The 11,921-nt window shown below is 39.1% G+C and overlaps 1 protein-coding gene across 1 annotated transcript in view; it reads right to left on the bottom strand.

Moving 5' to 3' along the window:
* RIOK1 (RIO kinase 1) overlaps positions 1–11,072 on the bottom strand; it is a 31,544-nt gene extending 20,472 nt beyond the window's left edge. The window contains exons 1-5 of the mRNA XM_042464657.1: positions 10,954–11,072; positions 6,963–7,079; positions 4,854–5,052; positions 2,471–2,561; positions 355–424 (exon numbers count right to left, since the gene is read on the bottom strand). Of these exons, the coding sequence (XP_042320591.1) occupies positions 355–424; positions 2,471–2,561; positions 4,854–5,052; positions 6,963–7,033 (431 nt within the window). The 5' untranslated portion in view covers positions 7,034–7,079; positions 10,954–11,072. The remainder of the gene's footprint in view (positions 1–354; positions 425–2,470; positions 2,562–4,853; positions 5,053–6,962; positions 7,080–10,953) is intronic.
* Positions 11,073–11,921: the final 849 nt, after the last annotated feature.

Below are 11,921 nucleotides of genomic sequence, written 5' to 3' on the forward strand. Positions count from 1 at the left end.
ACAAAATAATTAAATATAATACATATTAGTACATGTTAACATTCAATAAATAAGACAGACAACAAATCAAAAATAACATTAGATAACAATTATGTAATGTTGCTGAATGTCAACTCCCAGTATTCATCATCACTGGCTATACGTGCAAAGATTACTGGGAGTTGCTGTTCAAAAACTTATGGAGGGCCACACAATTCCACCCTCTATTAAACATTCAATAATTCTGCTTTGACATCTGAAACCTAATTTATCAAAAAGTAATCCACTATGAAACAACAGAAATCTTCATAATCCCAAACAACCAACAGAAAATTCTGTCAAACATTTTTATCACAGTAGGTCTGCATTACTTACAAATCTGCTTCTCTTTGCCTGGACTTCTCTGTAACTCTGTTTATAACAGAATCAGCAAAATGTAGTTTGTCTGGGGAATATGAATATATACATTAAAGAGGACCCCAAATCCAAATGCTCTCCTTCCTTTACCCTCACCTCCAATTAAATTTAGCTTCATTGGAGTGGTCAGAAAATATGAAACATTCCCTTCCTCAAGAAAATCAAGAAAAGAGGTGTTATAGATAGGATGTTTGTGTTTTGTGCCTTCAAGTCATTTCTGACTTATGACAACCCTAAGGTTTATGGGGCTTTGTTGATAAGATTTTTTTCAAATAAGTTTTGCCATTGCTTTCCCCTGAGGATGAGAGCATCTGAGTTGCCCAAGATCACCCAGTGGATTTCATGGCTGAGCAGGCTGGCAGAACATTTGAAAAATAAAGTTAACATTCCTGTCATAGGGAGGAGTAGCATTCCTTCAGAAGCAAGGACAAAGTCTACTAGACTCATCCAACTCTCTCTTGACTTGATACAAAATGGTGCCTGGGAATGACTTATACTGAGGAACAAACTGGAAGTCTGCAAGCAGAAGGAACCTGGCATGAACAATCTCTTCTGCTCTCGCTTAGCCCAACCCAGTTCCTAAGAGCAGGCACAAAGGGATGTAGAGAGGGTGGGTAAAGGGTTTAGCAGCTTTCTTCAGCATGGCTGCTTCAGATGTCTTAGACTAAATTCCGAGTATCCCAGACCAATGACCATGCTGGTTGAGCCTTATGGGAATAGTAAACAAAAGCATCTGAAGAACGTAGTGGGGAAAGGGAGGGTTAAAGCAGGCTGGGAAAGCTTTGATGGTCCAAAGGTTTGAGACTACAGCTGCCAGAATCACCTGCCAGTATACCAAATGTAAGCCCAAGAAAACATGTAGTATGCAGATAGAGAACATAACATACCACAGTGTGCACAGAGAGAAAGAATGTATTAACAAACCATGGGTTTTGTTTTGGTTTGTTTTTAAAAAAAGCTGAATTAGAATTTTGCATGGTTTATAAGTTTTGTATGGTCAATTTAGTAATGTACCTCTCTCAAGCTAGGAAAAATATAAAACTGTAGAGAAAAGTGCTAGTCGCTTTAAAAATATCCCTTGCTCTAGTGATATAATTTCTATAGCCAAGAGACAGGGAGAAGATAATTCCTTTCTTTTCCTTTCCTTATAATAGGAAATCCCTCCTTGATTCACACCTGCCTGATTTTCTGGTATATGTTAACAATTCCTTTCCACGGCTTTTCATGAGCAATACTGTCCATCAAGGTAAACTAGTGACACTTGACAGATGGATTTTCTCATTTCTACCAGCTTCCCTTCCCTGCCGCCTGTGCGACTTACAACAGTAAAGACAGAACTGTTCCTTTATAAAGTCTGTCAACCATTTGGACATGCCACAATTGACAAGTGACTCTTTCTTTAGGATTGCACAGTGAAAGTTGAAGAATGTTTATTTTGTACATTTCCTCTATAATTCATTTCTTTTCCCTCTATCTTTAATCTTAAGCCTTCTAAATAAGAACTTGAGGTTTGACTAAATATTTTGACTATTTAAAGCATCTTTCCATTATATGCCAGATGGCTCCTTCGTCATATATGTATTCATATGAAAAGATGGAAGACTCTTTCCAGTGGTGACTGGGAAGGTTTGGTTGCTTGCCAGTCACACATAAGATTTGAAGATCATGGTGGTCTCCCCCACTCCACCTGCAGAGCTGAAAAACTATGTGGAGGTAAAAATAAATATGAATGGAGACGTTTGGTAGACAAGCCTGCCCTGCAAGGCATTTGAGCGCCCTGTTCTCCAAAGCAAAACTCCTAATTTTTCAGCTGTACACTTATCAATGTTTAATTTTTAAAAAATCATTAGAAGCATGAAGCAAAAGACTATAATGGAGACACAACTCCCGTTTTTGATCAGCTGTTTTTCTTTTAAGGAAAATGTGGCAACTCACTTTTCAGATTCATGCTGAAGCATTCCCAAGACAGTCTCAACATGAATAAAGCCACCAGCTCCAACCCATTAAAACTAGTCATGCAAACCGGTTTTAAATGAATTCTGTTCATGAAAGAAGCTTGAAGGTCCACACTTACCTAGATTGATTTTATGCTCAAACTTTCTTAGGGCTTTATCTGTAGGAGTGGACATTTTTGCTGCATTGAAGCTAGAAATCTGTTTATTTGCCTGAAACAAAATAATTCGTAACAGAATTCAGCTTTCATATAAAACAACTCAGGAGGAACACATCAATTTTGACATACATTATGCTCCCAACCTCACCTTCACAGTCAAACAATCTGAACAGAATGTTTCTAACATAAACTTATTCTATGACTCATCCCAGTTCCTCCATCTAATGCCACTTGCTTCCACATCTTGTTTGGAATATCAAGGCAAGTGAGGGTGGCAAACACTGTCTAGGTTAACTTCCGGGGAAGGATTTGCACTACAGAAGAAAGAGCACACACTCCAGGTTCCTCTTTCATAGTTGAGACTGGTAACAAAGAGTCTAAGGAATACACCCAGCTGCCTAGAATCCATCAGAAGCCACACCATTACAGCTTGTGTCAATGTCTGTGTCAACTACAGTGGCACTCTGTAATGCAAAAGTATACCAGTGCATCCTCATGCACCAGACAGTCCTGGGGGTCTCCTAGGGTTTAGGGAACATATCATGTTGTCATCTTTTTAGGCTTTTTGGCATGGTGGGGTCAAAGACAGTGGTAGGGCTGCAAAAAAATTTGGGGTGGTGGTGAAAGGGCTGGATATAGCCCATCTTGACTCAGAGGCAAAGAGTGCTTCATCAAAGGCAGTACATAAACTGCACAAATGAACTCTCTCACACACACACACAAACACATTAATTTCTGTAGTAGTGAACTTAAGGAAGATTCCTATGTAACAGTGTCACACGCAGGAGTGGGCAGGAGCCCAAGCAAACCCTTAGGAAAGATGAAATAGGATTTAATTTCCCTTTCTCATTCTTGGCTGTTTGCTACATAGAAATCAGGTATCACTGATGAAAATAAATACTATCTTGGAGTGGGTAATGATGGAAAGGAAGGTACCATCCCCCTGCCACACCCAGTTTAGCAAAAAACAAACAAACAAACAAACAAAAAACACTGTTTTGCCCCCAAATGCTCTGAAGGGTACAGGGATACACTTTCCCCTTGTTTTTAGCCCTCACCAGGCATTTTACCCCCAGGAGAGGCCTTTGTGAACAGGACGTGAGCAGATGTCATTGCCTATTCACTGCCTGTTTTTAAAAAGGTTTCTCATGGGCCTAAATTGGCCCAGGGTGGCCCCAAAACATGGTGGAAATGCTCCTGCCCCTACTCCCGAGAGACCATTTTGGGCAAAATGAGTTGAGAGATGCACATGGCCTGTGGACTGCACTTTGCACACCCCTGTGCTATGTACCAGAAGAAGCCAGCTACAAACTCTGAATTGCTGAGCTGTTTTGTTTAGTTATTATTTATTTTAAGCTGATTCCTGGTTCACATATAGTAAACCAGGAATTGGATAAAGCAAAATGAAAGTCTAATTTATTGTTTCTGCAACTTGTAGAAAGTGTGAGAGCCCAGAATTTTACATGAGCTCCTTTCTACTTGCTCACAGACATTGCTGGTGTTGATGTGATGTACTGCTCTTGTTGTTGTTGCGTAACTTCAAGTCAGTTCCAACCTATGGCAACTCTAAGGCAAACCTATGATGGGGTTTTCTTGGCAAGTTTCTTCAAAGGGGGGGGGGGAATGCTGTTCCCATCCTTTGAAGCTGAGACTGTGTGATTTGCCCAAGGTCCCCCATTGAGTTTACATGGCTGAGCCAGAATTCAAACCCTGGTCTCCAGAGTTATAGTCCAAAGCTCAAACCACATCATACTGGCTCACATTGCTATAAAAGTTCAAAAGACAATACTGTAAATCAATTATCCTCCAAGGTACCACAATATTTTTCTGCTGCTTGAGACAAAGAGGGGTCCTCATGTATTCAAAGCATGTGTTCCACTAGAATGCTGTTAACTGCCTCCTAGTAAAATTCTTCCTAAAGTATCAGATTAAAATCTCAAGAGATGTAGGGACCAGCTAATACAGGGATCGGCAACAGCAGAGACAGAGTGGGCCAATTTTCACCTCTGCACCTCCTGCAGGGGTTGCACAGTGGTCTCGATACGAATAGAAGTGAAGTAATGTCACTTCTAGTTTCATTTTAGGTCAATTTTTGCCATTTTTGAAATGAACTAAACATTGTGAGACAGTTGGGAGCTTATGTACAGACAAAATTCTGCAACTGGTGGTTGTTTTGTGCTGCTGGGTGTGTGTATTTAATTTTGCAAATCTGATTCTGCATGTACAGAATGTTAATGGCTCTTACAAAGCCCTTCTCCAAGCCTGAGCTAAATCTATGACTATATAAACTCACAAGTTGCAACAGAGCCAGGCCTTCCAGCCACACAATCCTTGAACAACATACCTGTGGATTTCTTCCTCCAGATACAAGATTTCTCTTGGTCACCCTTCCTGCATCATCATCCCAGTCCCAGTCGTCTTCTTCTTCACCCTCACTGCTCTCATAAAATTCCTCCACATCCTCTTCGTCACACAAAAACGACTGCTCAATTTTGGTGGCCACCTTCTTCTCAAGGGCTTCTTTAATAACCTGTTCATATCCACTATTTTTAAAGCACATATTTAGTACAATTCTCCTAACTCATCATATAATTCATCAGTGCACTAACAAGAGAATGAACAATCTCTACTTTTAAAATAATTATACATTTATAAAAAATATGTAAAAACTATATGGTTGTTTTTTTAAAACCCAGTTTTTAAAATCTGTATCAGTGAGTTGAGCCATCTGACATGTGAAGGGTCCAGATCTACTTACCCATCACAGCCAGAACAGAACCCTCCACTATCTCCACTCAGTGAGGGTTTCCTTTGCTGTTTTCAGCTATCGCTTCCAGAAGCCAGTTCGTGCAAGTGCTGAGACTGATTTGTCCCCCATTCCTCTTCTCCAAATGAGGAGCAAAGCCATGCATTCTCAGGCTACATTTGAAAGAATCAACTGGCACTATTTCATTTTTTTCTCCATCTTTCCTATGTGCTGAAAAGGAAGGAGTGAATCCTGGCCTGCAACTAAAGCACCAGGCAGAAAACTTCCCATCTGGCACTTTATCCAGAAAGCTACACAAACTGAGGTCATCTGAACCACAGAAGGTTGGCAGAAATAATCTTCTCCTCCTCTCCCTGAAAGCATTATCTTTGTCTATTAAAGATATTAAACAGATGGAGAACCTTTGGCTTTTCAGAGAAAGTATTATAACTTCACAGTGGGACTCAAGTTTGTCACGATGGGGAATAGGCCACTATTCACTATTTCCTAAGCCAATCATGGGTGGGAGAAGAGTGTGACTGCAAATGCTCTTGTAATGACACTGTAAACCAATGCTTAGTCAATCCCATATCCCACTTGGAAATAGGAAAGCAGTTTGCTCCTTCAACATGGCACTGCAGGCAAGACTATTTCTCTATCTTTGGGGAGTGACACTGTTGATAATAGCTGTAAACATGAGATGGCTTCCAAGGCCAGATAATCTTTCTCATCACCTGAGCTGTGTAACTGTTCTAGGAAAACAAAATATGAGAGGGAGAGTTATGTAGGAAGAGGACAAAGCAGCCATGTCAAAAAGACAGCAGCAGCAAGAGGCACCTATTTTTCATACCTGGCTTTGAGAGGTTTTTCAGAGCACCCCTATAGTGTCCTGGTTCCAAAACATTTTGAAACCAGGCATTCAAGAAAGAGATAACTTGGAGGCAGCCTCTGTAACATGGTGTGTGGTCACCATTACCTTCTGCTGCCAATTTTGTTTGACAGGAACCAGGATGCCTTGGGAGCCTGAGCAATGAGACTGGCAAATACTACAGTCCATCCCACAGGTGCTTTGCCATTACAGGATCCCGGCCCTGCTTTTTTGATAAAGTTTCTCTATATTTTTAGCTAACAAATTCAGCAAAAGAACTAGAAAACAAAAGTTTAACCACCTTCAATAATCAAGACTTCAAGTGCATAAATAGAGCTAGTTCCATACATTTTTCTCCATCTGAAGGCAGTACAAGATTCTCCTACAACAGACACATACTGTTGATGAAATCAAGCCACTGAACTCTTAACACTGTACAAGATACCTGTGCCCAATCCCTGACAATTAAGGATAAAAATGAAGGGAAAAATCAGGGAAAGCAATATTGTTGCTGTTTGTGGGACTAGCATTCAATTTCCCCCCATACTCACCAAACATTTGTCCATTTATGCAGACACCAATTACTGAAATATTTATCCAAATAACAATAAAGGAACTAGAGCAGGATAATATTGGGTGAGAGCTATTTTCTTTTATATACAACAAGGACAGGTAACTGTGGTCCATCAGACATTTTTGGACTACAAATTGCATAATTCCTCAACAATGATGGTGAGGGCTAGTGAAAGTTGGAATTCAACAACATCTGGAGGGCCATAGCTGCATACCTCTTGTTTACAGAACCTGAAAACCACAGAGTTGGTTCATTCTTGCATTACCTGTCCGAAGCATCTGCATCATCAAATTGTCCTGGAACTATCTGGCTCATAATTTCCTCCCTGTAATCCATTACTGCCAGTCACCAATGCACACAATTGTGTGCTGTCCACTGTTTCCTACAAAATATATAAGCAGATGTTATACAGGAGAGCATATGATACACTATATATTGCAAGTATAATACTAACTGTACTAGCTTATTACAGGAAGTGCAAATTATTCTTTTTATGTTTGCTGTTGTGGTTAACTGCCCGCAAGTTGATCCCAGTTCATTGCAACCCTGTGGATGGAGATATCTCCAAGACTCCCTGTCCTCTACTGCTCTGCTCACATCCTGTAATTTCAGACCTGTGATGTCCTTAATTGAGTCTAGCCATCTGGTGTGTGATCTTCCTCTCTTTCTACTGCCCTCCACCTTTCCTAGCATTATTGTCTTTTCTAGTGAGTCTTGCTTTCTTATAACAGTCTCAATTTGATCATTTTGGCTTCCAAGGAAATTTCCTGCTTTATCTGCTCAAGGACCCATTTGTCTGTCTTTTTGGCCATCCACGTATCCTCAGCACTCTTCTCCAACATCTCAAATGAGTTGATTTTCCTCTTGTCTGCTTTCTTTACTGTCCAGCTCTTGCATCCATACATAATAACGGGAAATACTGTGGCTTGGACGATTCTAACTTTAGTGTTCGGTTGTATATCTTTACACATTAGGATTTTCTTCAGTTCTTTAACAGGTGCCCTTTCCAATCATAATCTTCTTATTTCTTGACTGCAGTCACAATTCTTATCCCACGTTTGATCCAAGGTAGGTGAACTCTTTTAACTATTTCAATTTCCTCATTGTCTAGGTTGTTATAGTATGCCATAAGTAATGCTAACAGTGTGCTACATTCTGTATTCATGTGGGGACAAAGTGTTGTTCCAAGTCAGGCATGAAGATGCTTGCATACTGTGATTCTCACCCAATAAACGGACGTTTGGTAAACAGATTTATTGCTTCCACACATCAGCACAAACTGTCCACTGCAAAGATCTGAAAGACCTGTATTTCAGTAGACAGCCTTTGTAAATTTAGGCTGAGGGTCATGCTTTGCATCGTTCTGGATCCCATTACATTCTATCTCACTCCCACAACTATGTATATATGCTGTACACGTAAGCATTTATTATCACTCCGTGGTGCATCTGAGCAAGTGGATTTATTTCCACAAAAGCTCATGTAAAAATAAAAACCAGATAGTCTTCAAGGTGCTGCTACATTTCTCTGCCCTCTTACTCCTTTTACAAGTTGGTTATATTGACAACTAAGATAATAACCATAATGCCCTATGCTCAGTCATCAATATTTACCAATTATATCACAACAGTATAAATTCACATAGTGGCATTAATCTTGTCAGAGTATGACTTACCATCACATACTAAGAATCTGAAAACATTATCCTTTTTACTACACTGTTCAGAACCTCCATTCAGCATAACTATTGTGGCTATGGAATTCTGGGATTTGTGGCCCCAAAATTAACATCCTAAAATCTGTATATATTAATTATGCATACACATCCCCATGTTGATTTATTTATTATAAGTCCTCTGCTGTCTTTACAAACAAACAAAAACCATCCTATATGGTCTCAATCTTCATTTCCCCCTCTCTCACACAAAATGAAAACAAGCAACAAGCCATTAAAAACCAACTACACTAGTGCCTCCATACTTGCTAGGGTTAGGGACACAAGACCCCTGTGAATATGGAAAAACTTCAAATAACAAAAACACCATGTTTTTACCTGAGATGACACCTCTCTAGGAATCTCTAGCTCCTCCAGGGCAACTCTGTGATCCATGTCCGACAGACACTGACCATAGAACTGCCCTGGAGTAGCCACAAATGCCTAGTGGAGTGTTCTCTCTAGGAATCTCTAGGTCTTTCAGAGCAACGTTTAGTTAAAGTTGACCATAGTGTTGCACTGGAGGACCTAGAGATTCCTAGAGAGAACCTATTAATCAAATCCGTGAATAATCAAACCCAGAAACGTGGAGGGATGAGCGTAACTGATATTGCAAAAACACTGCAATGACTTATTACAAAAACCAAATAATCAGAATTACAAAACATTGCAAAAACATTACAAAATATTGTGAAAACACTGCAATGAATATTGCAAAACAAAAACAAAAACCCAACTAGTGAGCATAATGTTTTAAAGGTTACATTTCTTTACCCCTGGAAATTTTTTCCCCTTGTTTTATTATCTATTTTTTTTTTGCCAAATTTTAAATGTTAATGTTATTATCTGGTGCTTTGTTTACTTAAAGCAGTGGTCCCCAAACTGTGCTCTTTTAAGGGATTTTGGACTTCAGCTCCCAGAATCCCACAGTATTGGCCAACATGGCCGTTGCTTCTGGGAGCTGAAGTCCAAAATCTCTTAAAAGAGCACAGTTTGGGGACCACTTATTTAAAATACTGTATATGGAACTGTGACAGTTTACAGCTTTTAACAATAAAGTTTCACTAACTAATGAGTATTGCAAAAACAGGGCAACGAATATTACAAAAGCCAAATGATTAGTCTTACTGAAAAAAGGGAACAAAAACAGCTTTCTAAAACAATCCAGGATGGGGAGACCCACCAAAACAACTGAAAAGAGGCACCCGCAGTGTAACTGAAGTGCATAACACTCTAGCAATATAATAAGTATACAATAATATATATATATATATATATATATATATATATATATATAGTATTGTATATATTAAATATATTATAGCATAAATATTGTGTGTGTGTGTGAGTGTGCGCGCACGTGTGTGTGTTACAGAGCCAACACGGCGCAGTGGTTTGAGTGTTGGAGCAAGACTCTCGAGACCAGGGTTCAAATCCTTGCTCCGCCATCTAAACCCACTAGAGGACCATGGACAAGTCACACACTCTCAGCCTCAGAGGAAGGCAATAGCAAAAATCCCCTCTGAAGAAATCTTGCCAAGAAAACCCCAGAGGAAGGTACACAACAACAACAACAACAACCACCTATTATATATTATATAATAATACTTATAGCAACTCTTTAGCAGAGAAGAGAAAGTTAAATTATACTATCTTAAATAATATAATCTATTATAACATAATATATGTGTATATATATGTGTGTGTGTATAGTGTATGTGACAATATTAAATATGTATTTATTGAAATATATTGCAATAAAATTATTATAATATATTTATAATAATCACAAATTATTTAATATACTGTAATATAATTATGTTAAGCTAAATGAATACCATTTAATATAACACACACATATATATATATATATTAAACATATTATAGGATAAATATTATATAATATAATAACTATAATATATTTATAATTATAAATTGTTTAATATAATACATTTTATTAACTTAATATTAATAATTCACTTAATATAATAGATATAATTGTATGTCAAATATATCAATATTTAAAATATTATATATATATACAGTATATATATATACACACATACATACACAGTATATAGATGTAGACATCTGGATCTCTATATCCAAAAAATATCTATCTAAAAGATACCTATTATATAAACATATAGCTATCTAATATATATTAATATATATATATATATATATATAATTATGTATAAATATAAATATCCAAAAGATATCTATCTATCTATCTATCTATCCATCTAATATATATATATATATATATATATATATAAAATTTATGTATATATTTATGTATCTATTATATAAACATTATATAGAATGATAGACACCTTTTGGATCTAGATATCTAGATAGATATAGATATTTACAGATACCTTTCAGATAGATAGATAACAGAACGTGGCAACATAGAATGTTATTATTAATATTACAGTACATTATATAATAATAATAATAATAGTAATAATAAAATTAATATGTTATTATAACAATACAACAATTGCAATATAGGGAATCGCAAATCCCTGGCCAGCACCTTGAATGAAAAGCAGAGGGCTTGAAGCAGGGCTCCGTCCCAAGCGCTGCTGCTGCTGCTGCTGCTGCTGCCGCCGCCGCCGCCGCCGCTTCCTCTTGGCTCCCTGCGGCACAGTCCCAGGTCCCACCCACGTGGTCCAAACCCAAAGCTCCTTCCTGGACAAGCGTCAGAATTTACGTCCCTACGGCTCCCTCCGAGGGTCATGCGCAGCCGTTCCGAGGAGGCGGTGTTCGCCACTGCGGCTGCCAGGAAGGTGGCGCCGAAGGCTAGACCGCGGCGAAGGGGCTCGTCAAGGGAGGGACGCCCAACAGCCAGGCCAGAGTAATCGCCGACCGAGGAGGCGGCGACTTCTCTCTGCGGTTGATTGCTTGGGTCTGCCTCTCTCCTCTCCAACCTCAGTCTTCTTAACAGTGTAGTAGAAACAATGCAGTTTTGGCTGGCACAGTCCTCCTTTTCCAGGACAGGTCCTACATTTCAGCCTTCTGTCCAAGAAGCATGACTTGATAATTACATGAGTGTTTTCAATTTGGCATGTCCTCCATTTCCCCCCCTTGAATTCCCTCCATTTTGCAGTGCCTTGCCCTCCTTTGCAGTTAGGACATCAAAGTCACCCTGAATTTGACACCACTTTAGATACTGAGGTTCCAGCCTATGGAATCCTGGGATTTGTAGTTTTACAAGGCCTCTAGCTTCCTCTGCCAGAGAGAGTTCTGGTGCCTCACTGAACTACAAATCCCAGGATTCTGTATAACAGCCATGGCAGTTAAAGTGGTGTCAGACTGCGTTATTTCTACAGGGCAGACGCACTCTCCAGTGGCTTTGAGTGCTGGACTATGGCTCTGGAGACAAGGGTTCGAATCCCAGCTCGGCCATGGAAACACATGGGGTGAACTTGGGCAAGTCACACTCTCTCAGCCTCCAATGGAAGCAAAGGCAACCCCCTTTGAACAAATCTTGCCAAGAAAACC

This window comes from Sceloporus undulatus, chromosome 4 (genome assembly GCF_019175285.1).
Source record: "Sceloporus undulatus isolate JIND9_A2432 ecotype Alabama chromosome 4, SceUnd_v1.1, whole genome shotgun sequence".
NCBI classification, from domain to species: domain Eukaryota; kingdom Metazoa; phylum Chordata; class Lepidosauria; order Squamata; family Phrynosomatidae; genus Sceloporus; species Sceloporus undulatus.